The sequence below is a fragment of the Pollachius pollachius genome, assembly GCF_949987615.1.
Source record: "Pollachius pollachius genome assembly, chromosome: 15".
Classification (NCBI taxonomy): domain Eukaryota; kingdom Metazoa; phylum Chordata; class Actinopteri; order Gadiformes; family Gadidae; genus Pollachius; species Pollachius pollachius.
In genome coordinates, this window is record NC_136948.1 from 19,833,672 (window position 1) to 19,853,558 (window position 19,887).

The window sequence follows — 19,887 nt, forward strand, 5'->3', positions numbered from 1 at the left end:
CAGAAAGCTTACAGCAATCCTTACTCCTTCAAGTAGCATCCTGCTTGAGATATACACTCTTCAATGACACCAAACAAATGGACTGTGTGGTCAATGGAATGGTTTCCCATTGGCGTTTCTATAATGCTTTGTGGTCGCTCAAAGTGCGCTATAATGAGATTCACACATTCGTCATACGTTCATTCACACAATGGTTGACTGTTTGAGGTGTAAACCACTCAGGGACCTCTCAACACATTAGGAATGCCGTTGGCTTCTAGGACGCTGCTTACGTTTGTGCTTCTGCGACGTGGTTCTGAGACGACGACGTGGTTCTGCGCCGTGGTTCTGCGCCGTGGTTCTGTGACGTAGTTCTGAGACGACGACGTGGTTCTGAGGCTGGTTCTGCGCCGTGGTTCTGCGACGTGGTTCTGAGACGACGACGTGGTTCTGAGGCTGGTTCTGCGCCGTGGTTCTGTGACGTGGTTCTGAGGCCTGTTCTGCGCCGTGGTTCTGCGATGTGGTTCTGAGATGACGACATGGTTCTGAGGCTGGTTCTGCGCCGTGGTTCTGAGGCGTGGTTCTGAGGCTGGTTCTGCGCAGACCTTACCGACGTCTCGGGCAGATCCCAGAGGTTGCGCTGCCGCCCGACATGTTATTTTTTGCACGTCAGCCCTGTGGTGTACGCCGGTAACCATAGAGACCGAGACCATATCTACCTGTTGGCTGGTTCATGTCGAACTATGATTGATTTCTTAGCCAGAGGCAACAGAGGGTCCAAACCATGTATGGCAGAGGACTGACCTTTGACCTGTTTGGGGGCAGCAGTAGATCAAAGTAACCCGAAGGTTCCTAGTTCGATCCCCGGGTCCGAGTGCTGAGGTGTCCCTGAGCAAGACGCCTAACCCTGACTGCTCCTGATGAGCCGGCTGTCGCCCTGGGTGGTTGACTTCGCCGTCGGTGCGTGGATGAGTGAATGAATGGTTGTAAGTCGCTTTGGATAAAAGCTTCAGCAAAATCCCCTAAATGTTAACGTAAATGTTTGTCATCATGCTGGGTCCTTCAGGAGTTTTTCGGCCAGCTGGACCAGCGTGTGCTCAACAGCTTCCTGAAGGCCTGTGACGAGCTCACCGACATCCTGCCTGAACCGGAGCAGCAGTCCCTGCAGGAGACCGTCAGGAAGCTGCACAAACACTGGAAGGTGGGAACACTTTGAATACATACAATCATCATCATTCAAAATGAATAAATAGATGACTATGGTAAACACTCACGGTGTTGTGAGATGCTTTGGGCTAAACCCTCATACAAGTCATTGAGTTAGTTTGGATGGTTTTCTTTGCAAGAGAGGTACAAACATAGTTAGGCTCACCCACCACAACATAAAGCACACCACTACAACCTCCACCACCTCCATCTTCACCACTACCACCACCACCACTACCACCACCACCACCACCACAACCTCCTTCACCACTACCATCACCTCCACCTCCACCACTACCTCCACCTCCACCTCCACCACCACCACCTCCATCACCACCACCTCCACCACCTCCGCCTCCACCCGCCACCACCTCCACCCCTCCACCTCCACCTCCACCACCTCCACCTCCACCACCTCCACCTCTGTGATTGAAACGCTCCCGTCCCCCTCCCTAACCTGTCCAGGACGTCCAGACCGAGGCCCCGTTCCACTTGCTCCACCTGAAGGTGGAGGTGGAGCGCAGCAAGCTGATGGCGTCGCTGCAGGAGTGCCAGGCGGAGGTGACCCGTGAGAACCGCCAGCTAGCCAGCGTGGGCAGCGAGCGGCTGGTGAAGGAGCACCGGGTGAGTGTCGCCATGGCAATTCATTAACTGATAAGAGGTTACCTGTCTGCCCCCGCCAACAACTTACAATGATAACTGTTTTTTAATTGAAAGACGCTGTAGTTTGTGGGAAGAGGACATTGCTCCCAGTTCAGAGCAAAAATAAATGAAGTTCTCAATGCCTTTTCAAGCTTCCTTGGACCTCTGTGACCACAACAGCATTATGAATCTATAGCGCTGGGACCAAGACCAGGTTGATAAACAGAGAGGTGTGTGTGTGGTGTGTGTGTGTGTGTGTGCCTGTGCGTGTGTGTGTCTGTGTGTGTGTGTGAACGCAGGCCTTCTTCAGGGAGAAGGGCCCCCAGAGTGTGTGTGAGAAGCGGCTCCAGGCGATGGAGGAGCTGTGTGAGAAGCTGCCGGACTCGGACCCGGCCCACCACAGCCTGGAGGCGGCCCGCCAGGCCCTGGCCGACGCCCAGGAGGAGGCGGACAACACACACCAGAAGCTCATGCAGCACCAGGACAAGTGGAAGGAGTACGCCGCCAGGTAATGCTAAGCTAATGCTATGCTAACTCTATGTAAAAGCTAAGCTCACTGGCTAGCTGCTGATGTACCAGCGTGCGGTTCTGGAGGGAGGGGACTGCAGCTGTGCTCAGTCTGTGTTTAGAGGGTTCAGCTCATGAGGGCTATTCCAGGATTAGTGGTGAAACTAAAAGTGGTATTATGATAATTCATGTCGGGGTGAATTCTGCATCCAGTACCAATCATGGCTAATGGCACACTGTAAAACATATATAAGTAATAGTATATTTTTATATAAATATGTGGATAATATACTTTAAGTTTATGTTTCTTATGTAATATATTTTCCCGTCCATGTAACTGTGGACTATGATTTCTATGATTTTCCCATTTTACTCATTTAAACAGTTCATATGATGAGATAAGATAACATTGTCAAGAGTGTATTTTTGTCATTCTTGGACCCGAGTCAGTGTGGTCGCAGTGTGTTTATTGTGTGTCCCTGTTTCTCTGTGGTCTAGGTATGCAGAGCTCTCGTGCTGGCTCATCTCTAAAGAGAGTCAGCTCAGACTGCTGAGGAGCAGAGCCAACGACCCCAGTAAATACGGCCAGGTGAAGGCCACCATCACGGTACGTCCAACACTCACTGTCTGCGGCTCTCTCTCCTCGCCCTGACTCATCCTACCACTAGGGACATGACCCTGGCCCTGAACACAACATTGAGATGTAACCCCTTGAAATATTATATAGGGAATAGTTAGTGTGTATGTATGTTGTTTATGTAGGTTTCCAATAAAAAATGTACAACATCTGCTCTCATTAACTTCCCTCCGCATAAATCATTAATGTACTGTTGATGTAATTCATGCCTTAATAGTCAAAGTCAAATACTTGAAAGGTTCGGGCATTCGAGGTCATCATTGTTTTGTTTATGACTAATATATTCTTCAACATAGTAATCTATGCTTTTTTTCTCACTGTTACTAAAATAAGACCATAGAAAACAGGTGTAAAATCCTAGTGATATGACCTCCCCTAATCCAAAGGGCAGTAACCCAGAACAGGGATCCCCTCCATCCAGGGAGGATTAGGAGTGAGGAGGGGAGGCCACTCTGAACCCCAGCCTGCCTCTGTCTGTAATGCTTTTGACAAGTTGTTCAGATCCTCTGTGTGTGTGCTGTGTTGACCTCCAGGAGTTGCGGCAGGACGCAGAGCTGCAGGAGGGCAACTTGGGCTGGCTGCGGACACGCATGGCGGCCCTCATAGAGGTGTGCAGCGACAGCGACGGCCAGCGCCACGGAGGGGCCCTCGGCAAGCTCTCGGTTGACTTCAAGGGCCTCATCGCCTCTCTGTCGGAGGTAGGGAGGACGTGTTTCCACGTCGTTTGGCATTGACTTGTTTTAATTTTACTGTTAAATGCTGCTACTAAGAGTGGTAAGGTTTCAGTTTAAGAAGACCAGTTTAAAGGAGTACATCCCATAATAAACACCTGTGGTGACTTAAAGTGCAGTCATTGAGGCCAGGATGTGCAAGACACAGTGGACTGAAGTTAGCCATGAGATTGTGTCCAATAAATTGCCTTTTGTCTCTCAGACCCTTATTAATGACGGTTAATTAATGATGATTAGTTCAGAAAAGGAAAAGAGCTGAATTAATGGTATATCGTTTTCACCTCACTTATTAAACAGTGAGGATAAACAATCACAAACAATCACTAGGTTAACCCATTTCAGTATGGGGTAGTATTCTAACAATAATTGCATACTTTTAGTGCCAGGACGAATAAAATACAAAAAGTAGGAGGCGTTGGAGGGGGTGGCATTGCAGGGTCTAAGTGAAATCTGAACTCCCAAAACACGCTTTGCCACATTGATTATCTGGGGCTCATGTTTAGAGTGATTGTCTTAATTGACTGGCTGGGGTATGTCGCCCGGTAAATGTCTCTTGTTGAAGGGTTACAGTGGGATGAGAACAGATTAAATGGCTGACTTTATTCATCCCAGTGCGGACATTTGGTAAAACAAAATAAAACAAATACGAAAAGATAGGAAAAGGCATAACAACACAATATAACAAATAACAGTATCTGAATTTATAGTTATAGGATTATAGGAACATACTAAGAGGGTCCAAAATGTACACCTATGGTGGATACCTTTCGACCATTCTGCAGGTCAAACATTGTTACATATGAACTAGATTCAACTGCGGCCGATAAGAACGCATGATTCTAAATGGTCATTGTGGACCCACGTCTCCGTGCTGCCTTGCTCCCAGGCTGAGAAGATGGTGCTGGCTGTGGGGGACTGCGTCCAGTTCCGGGAGGAGGTGAGGACCACCCTAGCAGAGGTGGTGGAGGGGCAGAAGGAGGCGCAGGCGGAGGCCGTCAGGATACTGGACTCCCAGACGGTCCGGGACGCCCAGCAGCTGCTCCTCGGAAGACAGGTAGGAGGAGAGGAGGAGTTCTTTCTCCCTTTGTTTCTTTGTTTCTTCATTTTTCAGTTTCTTTCTTTCTCTTTCTTTTAATACGTTTTTAAAAATGTATTTTGAAAATACTTTTACTCAATTCTAGGGCAAGTAAATTAAACCGAGATAAGGCAGCAAAGTCAGATACAATATTCTATAAATTTTCACAGAAAACATAACTTTGATCAGACATAATACAGAGTACAGAAATTAAAGGTTGGTTAATGAACCGGGATCGGGGCGAAGTGTCAAAGACCAAGGGATGAGGCGGTGGAGGGAGGGGGGGATACGAGGGGAATCATCTGGGGGTTGGGGGCAGGTTGGTGGATGAAGGGGTTAATGTGAGGGGGTCGGGCGTGGGGTGTAAACGATTTAGGGATGAAGGGCCAGCAGGCTGGAGGGACGTCAGCCGATTCCCCCAGGCGTTGACGCCGTGGTAACCCCTTGCGTCTGGCCGTCCACAGCAACTGCTGAAGCGTCTGAAGCAGCGGCGGAAGGACGTGCAGCAGCTGACCACCAGGGGGCAGCAACTCCAAGCGGAGGAGGGCGTGGGGGACTCCCTGCAGCAGGACCTGCAGAGCCTTGAGAACACGCTCAGCAAGATGGAGCAGAGCATGGACTCCCAGGAGCAGAGCCTGGAGGTGAGGGAGAGAGAGAGGGTTATTGTTACAGTGTGGCCGCGGCGCAGAGATGTTGTTGCATTACGCGTCGCCAAATCTAAGCGCCTTCTCCATCCGTTGGTCATGAGAATCTTAATTCAACATGAGTCCGCCTGTGGTGGTCGATTGACGTGGATTATCCGACCACATGACAGAATGCACCCCACACAACGACTCCTGTGGTGTCATCCTCTGCGCCACATGCAAACGCCGTCCAATACCAAGTACATGGGGGCGTGTTGCGGAACTCAATATGCCCAATATGTCAGTAGTGAAACCCGACCCGTGGTGCTTTGTACTCGGGACGAGGTGACCACGTCGTTATACTCCTGCTGCTGTGTCGTCCACAGGTCACCCTGGCGGCCTGGCAGGAGTTTGACAGTCAGCAGGAAGCGGTGCGGGAGTTCGTGAACAAGGCGCGGGCTGCGTCCGACAGAGACCTGAACTTCAGCAGTCCCGAGAGCCTGGGGGCGGAGCTGAGCCAGGCCAGGGTGAGCGGGCTCGTACACTTCATGTGCATAGCGCTCTTCATGACACTCACAACTTTATATAGACCTAAATATCACAAAGTGCAGTTAAAAAAAATATTGATTACAAATTGTTGGTGATTATATAGTCAGTTTAAGCATATGAAGCATCATATATCAGAATAAGCGTAACATTACAAGCCACTTCAAACGTGTGTTTTATAGACACATGTGGTTTTGGATTGCCCCTTTGTTTCACCAGCAGAGGATGTGCTCACTCACAGCTTGGACGTGCGTTTCTTTAGGTGTTACTGAAGCAGTGTGAGGCGGAGGTCTCCCACATGAACACTCTGCTGAAGAGGGCCACTGAGATCCAGCTGGGCCCCAGGAACAAGGCCCTGCTCCTGGGCCAGGCGCGCGCCCTTAGCCAGCAGGTGGACCAGGTGGAGGCCGGCCTCAAGAAAGAGTAGGAGACACAACGCCTTCCCACCACGATGTCCTCTTGGGACGCCCCTCACCGTCAACACTAAACAGAGCAGAACTTACTGTTTTCCATCAGTCATGTCAAGTACATTTAATTAGTTAAGCCCTTTATCACAGTTACAAAAGTCTCAGATAACGTCACATCAGATGACCATACAAAACCCAATCTGCAATGTAAGGTGTAAATAATATAAAGGGCCTTTGTATCATGAACTAAGAGCCCTTTAACTTAGCCCTGAATCATCCCTGAAGAAAGAGCCAGGCCAATCCTCTCTCCACACTTAGTTGTAAAGATTAAAGATTGAGCAGCACTCATGTTGTGTTTAGACATTCACCTGATGCCTGTTGTGTCTGGTCTAAGAGGTCTGGGAAGGTATCTTCTCTGTAATGACTCCCATCGAGTACTAGGCAATGCAATTGCTTCCTAATAACACACTTAGTAATCTTCAGCGGCTGCTGTTGTCAGGGTGTGTATACCAAAGTATGTGTAGTCCTAGTAGTGTAATAGCTTGCCTGTGACGCTCGTTCTGATCCAGTGTGGTGACCCTGGAGGGGATGCGAGTGCAATGGGAGCAGTTTGGGCGTGGCTTTGAGGCCTTCTCCGTCTGGATCTCAGACAAGGAGAAGCAGCTGGACCCCCTGAAGAGCTCCTCTGCCCCTCTGGAACAGCAGATCAGCACCGTGAAGGTACCGGGATTTACCTCAGCGCTGGGTCGCAAGCTCTTGACCCACATCTTCCTTATCTAACGGAAATGTACTCTAGGACGCTTTGTTTGGATCAAAACGTCTGCTCAATGATTACTCATTTGTATTACATATACCTTTGCATGAACAACACTGGAACATTCCCGTTCTGAGGTACGGGATTCTGACTGACAACCGAATCCACCGTGTGACGTCATGGGCGGTGATCAGAGCCACCGCCGCTCACCCTGTCTCCTCTTCTCCCCTCTCTCCATCGCCGCGTGTCCAGGCTGTGAGCTCGGAGCTCCGGGAGCGGGAGGAGGTCCACTCCCGGCTGGAGGCCGACTCCCAGGCGCTGGGCCAGTTCCTTTCTTCGGGGGAGTCGGCCCGCGTCAGGGCGCGGCTCACCCAGACGGGGAGGTACTGGGAGGAGCTGAGGGAGAGCGTGCAGCAGCTCCAGGCCCGGTTGGAGGAGAGCTTCTCCCACCAGCAGAGGTTCAACGCCAGCCTGGAGGAGGTACCATACAGGGGGGAGGAGGAGGACACGGGAGACGGCTGGTTTTTGAACACACTGTAGTACAAGTATCTCCTCCAAAGTTCTGAGGAGCGAGGGAACCATTTTTATTGATTCCTCAAAGTGTAACTGGTGTTTGTATTTGTTTGCTTGATTACTTTAATGTAGGCTAGAAGCTACAACGATGACACAGACATATTAAGTTGTAGGATTTTCAGTAGGTCAGTTTATTTCTGTTTTTGGCAATAATATCGGTCTTACATTGATAATACACTGAGTATTGTCATTTGGTCATGTTTTCAGGCACAGGCATCACTCATTGGTCTGCACACTACACTGGAGCAGCCAATCACATCATGCTCCTCGTCATCAGAGACCTACAAAGCTCTTCAAAGCCACACGGTACGTCCTCACATCCTTTTACTGAAGTATAAACACAGGAAGGGCTAAGCGGTCTTCTTCTGAATTGAAGCGGATTACAGTTCCTCATCAGCATCAGACTGCCTGGGGTTTAGAGTTAGGGATGATGGTTGAGAGTGTGGGGTTAGTGTTCAGAGCGAGGGGTTCAGGCTGAGAGTGAGGTGCTAGGGTTAGGGTTCTCTTAACCTGCGTGGTAACTCGTCCTCCCCCTCCCGTTGCCCCCCCAGGACGTGTGCCAGGACCTTGAGAAGCTGAAGGCGGCCTTGCTGTCCCTGTCGGCCAGCGCCCGGAGACTCAGCGACAAGGAGAAGGCGGAGAGAGCGGCGGCCACGCTGCAGGCCAGCTACGATGTCAGCGTACAGCAGGCCAAGGACAAACAGAGCCAGCTGGAGGGGCTGCTGTCGCTCTGGCAGAAGTGAGACACGTAGTGGCACATGGATATGGGCTGGGGTTAAGAGTTAGTCAGGTGAAGCTACAGTGGTTAGTACTGCTGCCTCACAGCAAGAAGGTCCTAGGTTCGAACCTCAGGGTTGGGGGGACGGTGGAGTTCACGTGGGTTTCCTCCGGGTGCTCCAGTTTCCACCAGACAACCATGTGAGGTTAATACTCCTGCCGCTACCCTTGACCAAGGCACTAGGCAACAGGCCTGCTGCTAGTGATGGGTTAATTGCAGATATCACATTTTGTTTTATACTACTTAGTACTCGTGTAATAAATAATGGTATCTCCTTTGTTGTTGCAGGTATGAGAAGGACCGGTCCAGCTTTGTGTCCTGCTTAGAGAGAAGCGAGTCTCTCTCTAACCCAGAGAGCCGCCGATTCTCCACCGACAAAACCAAACTGATCAGCGAGCTGCAGGACTTACAGGTACACCACAAACCCAATACTAAATTAAACTAAACCAAACTGATCAGCGCATGGTACACCACAAACCCACAAACCCCATACTTCTAGTATTTGTACTATACTACAAGTACTATAGTATCCTAATAATACGATAGTATACTGCTAGTACTAGCACTATACTGATAAAACGATTACTAAACGACACTGACACTACTAGTACTATACTATACTATACTGATACTACGTATATCTAGTATACTAAACTGATAATATTAGTGCTATGCTAAACTGATAATACTACCACTATACTATAACAATACTACTATACTATCACCCAAACACACCTCCTGGTAACATGTGATAAGATGAGGGATCAGATGTGTTCCCCTCTCCCCTCCATCCCCGGCAGGGTCTGCACTCTGAGCTGTGCTCCCTGGAGGCGTGTCACGCGGGCCTGGTGGCCCTGGCCTCCGCCCTGGGGTCCAGCGCCCCCCAGCAGAGGTCCCTGCTGCTCACTGAAGACCTGGGGACCCTGCACACGAGGTGGAGCGCCCAAAACAATGCCGTCCCCCAGAGGTATGGACCGCCTGGGGAAGATCTGCCTCAGGGCGCTGGGGAAGATCTGCCTCAGGGCGCTGGGGCAGAGGTACTGACCTCCAGGGTCAGAGGTACTGACCTCCTGGTTGATCCCTCCTGGGTCAGAGGTACTGACCCCCAGGGGGATCCCTGCTGGGTCAGAGGTACTGACCCCCAGGGTCAGAGTTACTGACCCCCAGGGGGATCCCTGCTGGGTCAGAGGTACTGACCCCCAGGGGGATCCCTGCTGGGTCAGAGGTACTGACCCCCAGGGTCAGAGTTACTGACCCCCAGGGGGATCCCTGCTGGGTCAGAGGTACTGACCTCCTGGGTGAGCTATGCGGCAGGGCACTGGGTCATTCCCAGCTGATTTCTCACATGAACTAACATATATGGGAATAAACTGGGAATTTTCAAAATTGAAGGTTGGCTCTTCATAGGGAACTTAAATAAAGTTGCGGAAAGTATATTTTAACATAATCTTGACTAAAACCAACAGATGCCATTCAAGTACACTTGAATATCCATTCCATTCCTCAATCACATGCACATAGCACACTGCTTACTGCATGGCTATTGAGACTACACCCCCTACAGGCACTGGGCATTCCTCCATCACATGTATAGATGATTTCTAGAAGACTTGACCACACTTTTGACTAATTGTATCATTTTGCATGGATGTTTTCTTATATGATACAATTCGATTACATTACCCTATATTCCGAGTTAGTTCCCTTAAATTTCCATAAATTCCCATAAATTCCCATAATTCCCATAAATTACCATGGAAAGTTTCAAATATGGAATATTTCTAAAATGTCCCAGCTTAACCATTTTACCGGAAATGTACCAGAAATTTACCGGAAATTATCCGCCCCTTTGCAACCCTAATCTCAAACGACTGCGTCGGATTTTCCGACGTCTCTGGGGATTGTTGCTGTTTGTGGATTCCCGGTACTTCCACAATGAGACTCTTAGTGGAGGTTATCTCGGCCATGGTTGAGAAGCCCGCTGCCGGGGCACCGGCGGAAGACAATCCTGGGCAACAATCGCGGGCAACATCCCTTTCTCCTCCATGTCGCGGTTCAATCTGGACTTCAGGGAGTCAAGGCCAAAGTTCCTTTCCCCCAATTCCTTCTCAACCATGGCCGAGATAACCCCCACTACGAGTCTCGTTGTGGAAGTAGGCTACCAGAGACGTCAGAGAACCCGACGCAGTCTAGTCTTTTCACCCAATAGGAGCTTTACGCAAGCTTGCGTTATTGTGTTGCGTGTTATGCGCCTTAATACCAAAAGCAGGTTAGCAATTGTTATCCAAATAATAAGTAGAAGAAGAAGAAGAAGTGTACAACACTTGAATTACAGTGTGTGTATTCACACACACACATGTGGTGCTCGCACGGTCGGGCTAGGGGTATTGATATTATTGTTAGAAAACCTCATAAAGTCAAATTTCATGCCATGCCATATATTTCTGTTCAGCTTTACTTTTGCTACTTCAAGCTCTAGCATTAGCACATATTAGCCAGGTTCTAAGTTCAGTTTGTTGTTCAAAAGATGAATACTAGTTATTGTCATGGGTAAATAACTCAGTATTTGTTAAAAGGCCAACACTTATTCCCACATCTTTCTGACATTCTTCTCCATCACCAGGACCCAGGAGCTGCAGAGCCACCTGTCGCAGGTGGAGCAGTTTGACCAGGCTCTGGTCAAGTTCTCCCAGTGGGGCGAGAGCATGCTCTCCACCCTCCACTCCGCCTCTCAGATAGACACCACCCACCTGCAACCGGCCGTGACGCAAGTGAAGGTGAGGAGGACAGCAGTGGCACTGAAGAACAGAATTCAGTGCTCAGGTCATTGCTTTGAGGACCTCAAAAGACAGACATTATTCCATGGCAGGATGACCTTTCAGGTGCAGAAAGGAATAGCCTCCTGCCTCGGGTGGTGCAACAAACCAAACACTGCAGGACATTGTGACCATGGAACGGTATACTGAAAGGCAGTCTCTCTCGCTCTCTCTCGCTCTCTCTCTCTCTCTCTCTCTCTCTCTCTCTCTCTCTCTCTCTCTCTCTCTCTCTCTCTCCCCGTCAGGATAACCGAGCCGCTCTCCAGAAGCAGGCGGTTGTGAAGCAGATCCTGGAGCAGCAGACGGAGTGCCTGTGTCGGGCCTGTGAGCCCGGCGACGGCCAGCTCCTCCACAGCCGACTAGAGAACTGCCTCCTGCCCTACCTGGAGGCCCGGCAGGCGGCCGAGCTCCAGCTGGAGTGCCTGGAGCGGCTGCAGGCCTTCCTGCAGACCCAGGGCACAACGGCGGCGACCCTGCAGGGCCTGAGGCAGACGGTGGAGGGCGCGGGCAGCTGGGACCGCGCCCGCGTGGAGGAGCTGCAGCAGGAGCTGTCGGCCGTGGTACCCGAGGTGGGCCGGCTGGAGTCCCTGGCGGCCGGCTTGGACAGCGGCCTCTGCAAGGGCCACTTGCACGTGGGCGACGGCCAGGGGGCGCGTACCTCCTGCCGCCACATGGCTGACGCGCTGAGCGCCGAGGTGGACGCCGTCCGGAGCCTGCTGGGCTCCAAGCAGAGCGAGGCGGACGCCCTGGGCGCCCTGTGGACCTCCTTCAGGCAGCGCAAGGAGCAGCTGCTGAAGACCGTGGAGGACATTGAGGAGAAGGCCGACCACCAGAGCATGAAGGAGCCCAGCCTTCAGGCTCTGCAGCAGAGGTGAGCAGAGCCCCGGCGACAATAGGCAATAGCAGCATCGTTACCGTGATCACGGCCGTTAACGCGTTTCAAAACACATTGTGAGATACAGGCGTGGTTGTTAGCAGCACATTCACTTTCCCATTGGTATGAGTGGGATGTTGTAGCCTTTGACCACCTCCACCCCCTCCGCCAGGCTGCGTTTCTTCAACCAGTTGGAGGACGAGCTCCAGTCCCACCAGCACGAGGAGCAGTGGCTGAGGGACAAGGGCCAGCAACTCGCCCAGCGCGACGCAGAGTTCGCAGGGGAGGTGCTGCGGGAGATTGGCCTCTTGAAGTCCACCTGGGAGGACACCAAGAGACTCATCTCAGACAGGTACGGGGAGACTGGGGAGATTTAAAGCTGTCTTTTCCTCTATTTTAGTGACACCACAATTGGGCATGTCCAGCTAGATGTGTGCTGGATAGATCAGTCTACCAGCCTACCCAGTGGACTGTAGCAAATGTTGCTCATCTATCATTCATACATCTAGGTGGACACGCCCACTTGCACCTTGAAACAGTCTTTATAGTTTACCATCTTTACAATGGTTAAACAAACCGTTTAACCACTCAGCCAGTAAATTGCTCCTGGTGAATAAACAACAGTAACGCTGTTTTTCTGACAGGCAGGAGCAGTGTGGGGTCCTGGTGGAACTGATGAGAGAGTACCAGGGTCTGAAGACCTCCATCACTGGCATCGTGGAGAGCACAGAAGCTGTGGTGGATATCAGCTCTGCTCTCAAGGACCACGAAGAAACCAAGAGATCCCTATCTAAGGTTGGTCCAACTACCATCATTAGCAATCAAACACCCGTTAGCCAAGATAAGTCACATGGAAATGCACTGTTCATGCAGGCTGCAGTTTTGGCATCTTTCTCAATGAGTGAGGAACATGTCACCCAGGTTGGCTGCAGACATTTAGGATCGAACCCAGACGAGTGAAATACTTTTAGCACTACTGAGTATGGAATATTTGGACCCAGACATTTTGTTCCATTTAGTAAATCTGTCAAGCTTTCTAAACACCTCACCCTGCTGCAGACACTTCTTATCTTCAATCTTCATCCTTATAAATCAATGAGTTGTCTGTGTGTCTTCCCTTCTCTTCCCATGTCCTGGTGCAGCATGAGGGGGTGAAGACCAACATGTCTGGTAAGCAGCAGGAGCTGGACCTCTTCTCCAGCCGGGGGAAGCAGCTGCTCAGCGAGCTGAAGAAGATCCCGGACTGCGACGCGCAGGTCATGAAGAAGGATGTGGAGACGCTGGTGGATCAGTGGCTGGATGTGAGTGGGATCCTATACAGTATAGGTGAAAGTCTGCTTTAACACTGAGAGAAGCTTTCACACAATGAGAAAAGAAACCTTGACACATGACACATAAGAGAGCTCCCCCTAAGGCTAGACATTGCCAAAATGAAAAAGGGTGAAAATATAATAAATGTGATCCATCATACCGAATGGTGAGTCATACAGTGTCTTTTCCATATGTATTTAAAATATACATTATAGGGTCACTTAATGCTGTGCTGCCAGTTTAAACAACAGATGAAGTGTCTTACTCTGAGACTCCACGACTGCAGGTGTCGGAGAGAGTGGACGACAACATCGACCGCCTCAGCAAGAGTTTGGCGGTGTGGGAGGACGTGCGCAGGATCAGTGACGACATCGAGAGCTGGGCCAGCAGCTGTGCCTTAGAGCTGAGTGAAAGTCTTAACAACCTCAACGACAGCCACAAGATGTCTGGCAGGCTCGCTGTGGTAGAGGTAAGGCTAGAAAAGCAGAGAATAGAGACCATTTGGCTGACATCTTCTTCTTCTAGTCTTGGTATATGTCTGGGAAATTATGACCCATAGCCACTGTGTATATTTACAGAAAGAAATTGTGGAGAAAGAGCAGAGACTGAATACCCTTCTGGAGAACGTAGAAGAACTGAAGCAACACAGCGGAGGCCAAGAAACTCCCACTAAACTACAGGTATAAAACTCCCCATTTCTAAGGCCCAACTACGAGTATACTTGGTGTAGGCCAGCATATTTAAATGTTGCTTTCTTTGTGCCAGGCGCTTGAAGCAGACTTGCATATGAAGATCAGCAATGTCCACAAGCTGTGTGAGCAGGCGAGGGGGAACCTGAAGGACTTCAGCTCCCAGAGGAAACAGCTGGAGGACTACATTTCCCAGATGTCAGACTGGCTGAAGAGTATGGAAGAGTCCCTGATTTCAACAACCACGGGGTCGGATCCTGAGGACATCTACAGTGTCAAGGTGCAGCCCTATTGCTATTAAGGGGATAGCTCAGCAGGTAGCGCTGTAGGCTGGTTCTAAACTTTAGGGTTTGTCGGTTAAACCTTCAGCTTTTCTGACAGAAAGTGTCAAGTGTCTCATTTCTACATCAGCTAGTTCAAAGTTCAGTTAACAAATTTTAAAATGAACTAGTTCAGTTCAATTAATTTTGAATTAAGTTCACAGTTCCAATAATGAACTATTTCATAGTTATTTTTTTCAATATGTTGCTGCAAGCTAAATGATTGCAACGGCCACAATTATAGGATCTCCAGAAAGAGCTCCTGAACCAGCAGGGTAGCATTGATGCTACCAGGGAGAGCCTCAACAACCTGTGCAGAAAGTACCCCTCTGAAGAGCTGGCTGGCCTGGGATCAGCCCTCACCGACCTGATCAAGAGCTATGAGGCCATCAACCAGCTTTCAGCCAGGACGCTGGTGGGGATGCAGCACTGTCTGCAGCAACACTTCAATGGTGAGATACCTCACGTGATTCATTCTGTGACGATATCTCAACGTGATTCAGTCTGTGACGATACCTCAACGTGATTCAGTCTGTGGAGATACCTCAACGGGATTCAGTCTGTGGAGACACCTCAACATGATTCAGTCTGTGGAGATACCTCAACGTGGTGTGTCTGTGGAGATACCTGGCCTTTGGGACTATATCCATAAATGCCTCTCTCTGTTGTTCTCTCTCTTTATCTATCTCTCCCTCTCTTTATATCTCTCTCGCCCCCCCCCTCTCTCTCTCTCTCTCTCTCTTTATGTTTCCCTCTCATCAGACCTTGTCCAGGAGTTTCATCGATGGCTCTCTGAACAGAGAGAGATCGTGAAAGAATGCTCTGATCGATCAGGGGACACCTGTGTCGTTGATCGCAAACTCCAGAAGATCAAGGTATTTAGTCCCCTTTGAGTGAGATCAAACAAATACATCGCTAGCTAGTCTATTCAGACAAAACTGAAGGGAGCGCCAAACGGCAGCGAGGTCAAGAACGACTTGCGACTTTAGACACAGACTAAAGTCGAGTCGGCTCAGCTCATGAGGTAGAGCAGGTTGACTGGTAACTGGAAGGTTGCTAGTTTAATCCCCTACTCCTCCTAGAGTGTCAAAGGGTCCCTGAGCAAGACACCTCACCCTGACTGCTCCCGACGAGCTGGCTGTCGCCTTTCATGGTTGACTATACCGTCCGTCGGTGTGACAAAGTGTTTGCTAATTGTTGTAAGTTGCTATGGATAGAGGCGTCTGTTAAATGCCCTAAATGTAAATGTAATGTAACGACACACTGCACAAAGGACTCTGCTTAAGGGGTACGTCCCTGTTCTTGTCCAGGGAGCGATGGAGCGCGTGGAGGAGGGAGAGGTGCGTCTCACGCAGGTCTGTGAGGAAGGGGAGAAGCTGCTCCTCCACCTCCCAAAGGCCAGCGCCGGCCAGGTCCAGCAGAACCTCTCCTCCATCCAGCAGGACTGGGACAGCTTTGTGGAGCAGTGCCGGCAGAACCAGCAGATCCTGGAGGACAGCGCCTCCCTCATGAAGGGGTAGGCCATCCACTCGCTGTCAACACCTACACTATCGTTCAACAGAATTCAGCTGTGCTAACATAATTGCACAAGGGTTTTCTAATCATCAATTAGCCTTTTAACACGATCAGCTAGTAAGAGCCTTTAGAACACAAGAGTGATGGTTGCTGGAAATTGGCCTCTGTACACCTACGTAGGTATTCCATGAAAAATCTGCCGTTTCAAGCCAAAATAGTCATTTACAACATTAACAATGTCTAGACTATTTCTTATTCATTTAATGCTGTCTTCATTGAAAAAAACTGTGCTTTTCTTTAAAAAAAAACAGACATTTCTAAGTGACCCCAAACTATTGAACGGTAGTTACGCAGTTAGTTAGTGCCATATTCCCATGTAGGTAAGTAGGTTGGTAGTTAGATCTTTAAACTAGACATAGAGAGATAGTAACCTGTGTAGTAAACTAGGTATAGGAAGGTAGGTTGGTCGGTAACTACCTATATAGGTAACAACCTTGCTAGGTTGATTGAGTGAGTGACATGTTGGTTTTTTTGTTTCTTTTTTCACAATTCTAGGGTTAGCTATTTACCTAGTTATATTGTTAAGTTTGCTGCTCATTTTTTGTGTGAAGTTCTGTCTGGTCAGTCACAATAAGTGACAGATGATGCTCATGATTTCGGGGTTGCCAGTACATTTCACGTCTCTTGTTTTTAAGATTGAGAGGACCCTTTCTAAAGCCTTTCCCTGTGCTCCCAGGTTCGAGGGCCGGCTGAAGAAGCTGCGCTGGTGGCTGGAGCACATGGAGAAGAGGATGACCACTGACCTGTCTGAGGCCCAGCAGCAGCGAGGCCCGGAGAAGGCCATGCTTGAGCAGGTGGAGGAGTATCAGCAAGAGGTGCTCAAAGAGAGGTACGCACAAAGGCAATCATCAGCTTCCCTTCCATCGTCAAAGCACAGTATTTCACCTCTTTTCTCCCGTTTATTGGGGTCCGGATAGCGCAGTGGCGGCCGGTTTGGACCCCCAGCTGGAAGTTACCTTGGTTAGTTTGCTCCAGATAAAAGCATTTAGATTGTGCATGCTACCCTCCCAGGGACTCGTTCGAGCGCTTGTGCCAGGAGGCGCAGGCCCTGAACGAGGGCGGCCGCGGCGACGGCAGTGAGACGCGAGTGTCGGCCCAGCTGCAGTCCCAGCAGCAGGCGCTGCTGCGGCGCGCCCGCGAAAGGCTGCGCAGCTGCCAGCTCACCCTGCAGGAGCAGCAGGCCTTCCAGGACACCCTGCAGAGCACCTGGTCCTGGCTCAATGGGGCCCAGGAGCGCCTGGCCTCGCTCGATAGCACCGTGGGCAACAAGGAGACGCTGGAGAAGAGGCTGGGGCTCGTACAGGTTAGTGGAACAAACCTTTTGCTGTGTGTCTCGTTGTGATCTTGGGATATCATTAGTGATCATGAGTATCATATATCATACCACACAAGCTTAAAGGGAAACCAAACACTCAAAAAAAGGAGCAAATAGTTCCATCTCAGACATAACCCTATTGCTAATCAATTAGGCTGCATAGCTCAGGAGGTAAAGTAGGCCTACACACAACCATCTAAAGTGCTGCATCCCTACAGCAAACAACAACCAAAACAAAAGCCTAACGGAATCTTCCACCGCACGTAGGGCTTGACCACGCGGTTTACAAACGAGTCGTCCACCCCTAAAGCGGTTCTGATTGGCTGTGGTGGGCATGATCAGGTAAAGAAAGGTCAAGAAGCCTCGTATGAATCCAGTGTGCTCGGTTCTCCGTCAGGATATACTGCTGATGAAGGGCGAGGGGGAGGTGAAGCTGAACATGACCGTGGGGAAGGGGGAGCAGGTCCTGAAGCACAACAGTCTTGAGGGCCAGGAGGCCATCCGCTCCCAGCTGCAGCGGCTCAAGGACTCCTGGGCCAACATGCTGATGACCTCCATGAGCTGCCACAGGTGAGGAGACACAAGCCTCTGCTGGACCCTACTGGAACTGACCCTCTCTTCCAACGGCTTCTGAGCTCTTTCAATATTGACTGATTGGCATTGTAGGCAAAACAAGACAAGGCAACTTTATTTATATAGCACTTTTCATACACGAGGCAGACCCAAAGTGCTTCACATAGAAACATTGTCATACAATAAAATAAAATAATAGATAAGTTAAAGAAAACATAGACAGAGTTAAAAAATTAGCAAAATATATAGAAAATAAAGGCAAAGAAAAAATAATTAGAAAGTGCAATGTATTTAAGAACAGATCATGTATCTCTCTGGTATCAGATCAACATTGTTATGCTGATGCGTGTCATCAGCATAGCAATGATGGTCGATATTGTTATTTTGCATGATTTGCTCTAGTGAGAGCATGTAGATGTTGAATAAAAAGGGGCCTAAGAGATCGATCATTGTGGGACTCCACATGTCACGTTGGTTGATTCTGATACAAAGTCGCCAATGGAAACTACAAGGACCAGGTCCTTGTAGGTAGGACCTGGTCCTATCCAGGTGATTCAACTTGTGAGTACAGCCACCTGCCAAGGCAAAAACTCCTTAAGCCATTGCAGCATGCAGCCATTGGCTGCATGTCATTCCCTCTGGCTCAATCCACTTAGTTGTCCTTCAAAGGCAAAAAAAACCCAAAAGAGAGGTGCACTGTCCAACTATCCATAATGTTGGATGATTATTTATCATCATTTTGACCACCTTTTCTCAACTACTTTTGCAATTTTTGGCTAATTTTTGTGCGGAAACGGACAAGCAACAAAAACTTAAACCATTGCGGACATGTTCACATGTAATGAGAATGCAATGAAACAGAGGGAAATCCAAAAATATGTTGATTTCGTTGATCTTTGATTTCCCATTCTGTTTCGTCCCACCCTCCCCAGCCGCCTGGAATGGACAGTGGCCCAGTGGAGCTGCTACCAGGAGAGCCGGAGCCAGCTGCAGCAGTGGCTGGAGACGGTGGAGCAGGAGGTGAGCATGAACCTGCCCCAACAACCCGGGCTGAAGGAGAAGGCCTCCCTGCTGGAGCGCCTGCGGGCCGTGCAGGCCGACGTGGAGGCCCATGCGGGGGTGCTGTCGCGCCTCACCGAGAAGGCAGTTGAGCTGCACGAGAAGACCGCCGACCAGATGTTCGGACCGGAGCAGAGGGCAGAGCTCAACGTTCACTTTGCCGACCTCTCCGCCGTGGTCAAGGTGGGAAAACAAAGAGGGCTCGTATGGGTCAAATAGTATGTGGTATATGTGACGTACATGGTTCAAACGACCTAGGTCACTAACAACCTCACTGTCCAAGAACGATGAAGTAAATAAAGTGCTAGTTTACTAGCAGTTTTTTCAGTGACCTAGCATTTAAATAATTACAGTGAAGGAGTCTAATGGAACTCACAAGAAGGTCACAAATAAACAAAGACGAACAAATCTCTCCTACTATGTTACACTAAACTCGTATCTTTCCAAAATGTTGGTGTTCTGCTAAATCCCACCATCTTCCTGCCCTTACTCAAAGGGCAAAGTGCACTCCATGGAGGGTATTGTGTCCGAGCACGAGCAGTACCTGGACGCTGTCCGGGACTTCAACGACTGGCTCATCTCCGCCAAGGAGGAGCTGCAGCGCTGGTCGGACCTGTCTGGCGACACCACTTCAATAAGGAGAAAGCTGTCCAAGGTGCAGGTAAGGATCAATGCCTGCTGAGGAGTAACCAACGCCAGTGGATCTAACTGGGTAGATCCGGTCATGTGGTAAGTGGTCCTCCACTACCACATTTCTGGGAGTCCTTAGGAGTCCTTGAGCAAAGACGCCAAACTCGAAAGCGGAAACCTGCACCAAATTGAATTCCGTGTACATTTTCTCTTTGCCAATTACAATGATTCTGATTCTGACTAGTCTCAATGAGCTGGTCGACGTCT

At 49.7% G+C, this 19,887-nt stretch overlaps 1 protein-coding gene across 1 annotated transcript in view; it reads left to right on the forward strand.

The window, feature by feature from the left end:
• The window catches only part of syne1b (spectrin repeat containing, nuclear envelope 1b), a 125,657-nt gene that overhangs the window by 32,684 nt on the left and 73,086 nt on the right, over positions 1-19,887 (forward strand). The window contains 31 exon segments of the mRNA XM_079752688.1: positions 1,046-1,180; positions 1,651-1,809; positions 2,127-2,335; positions 2,833-2,941; positions 3,505-3,669; positions 4,589-4,756; positions 5,242-5,418; positions 5,787-5,927; positions 6,209-6,369; positions 6,923-7,073; positions 7,360-7,587; positions 7,888-7,986; positions 8,232-8,419; positions 8,747-8,870; positions 9,259-9,425; positions 11,082-11,235; positions 11,520-12,145; positions 12,321-12,500; positions 12,793-12,943; positions 13,291-13,449; positions 13,746-13,928; positions 14,038-14,139; positions 14,225-14,428; positions 14,713-14,920; positions 15,231-15,343; positions 15,779-15,984; positions 16,720-16,872; positions 17,055-17,346; positions 17,756-17,928; positions 18,864-19,173; positions 19,487-19,651. Coding sequence (XP_079608814.1) covers positions 1,046-1,180; positions 1,651-1,809; positions 2,127-2,335; positions 2,833-2,941; positions 3,505-3,669; positions 4,589-4,756; positions 5,242-5,418; positions 5,787-5,927; positions 6,209-6,369; positions 6,923-7,073; positions 7,360-7,587; positions 7,888-7,986; positions 8,232-8,419; positions 8,747-8,870; positions 9,259-9,425; positions 11,082-11,235; positions 11,520-12,145; positions 12,321-12,500; positions 12,793-12,943; positions 13,291-13,449; positions 13,746-13,928; positions 14,038-14,139; positions 14,225-14,428; positions 14,713-14,920; positions 15,231-15,343; positions 15,779-15,984; positions 16,720-16,872; positions 17,055-17,346; positions 17,756-17,928; positions 18,864-19,173; positions 19,487-19,651 — 5,760 coding nt within the window.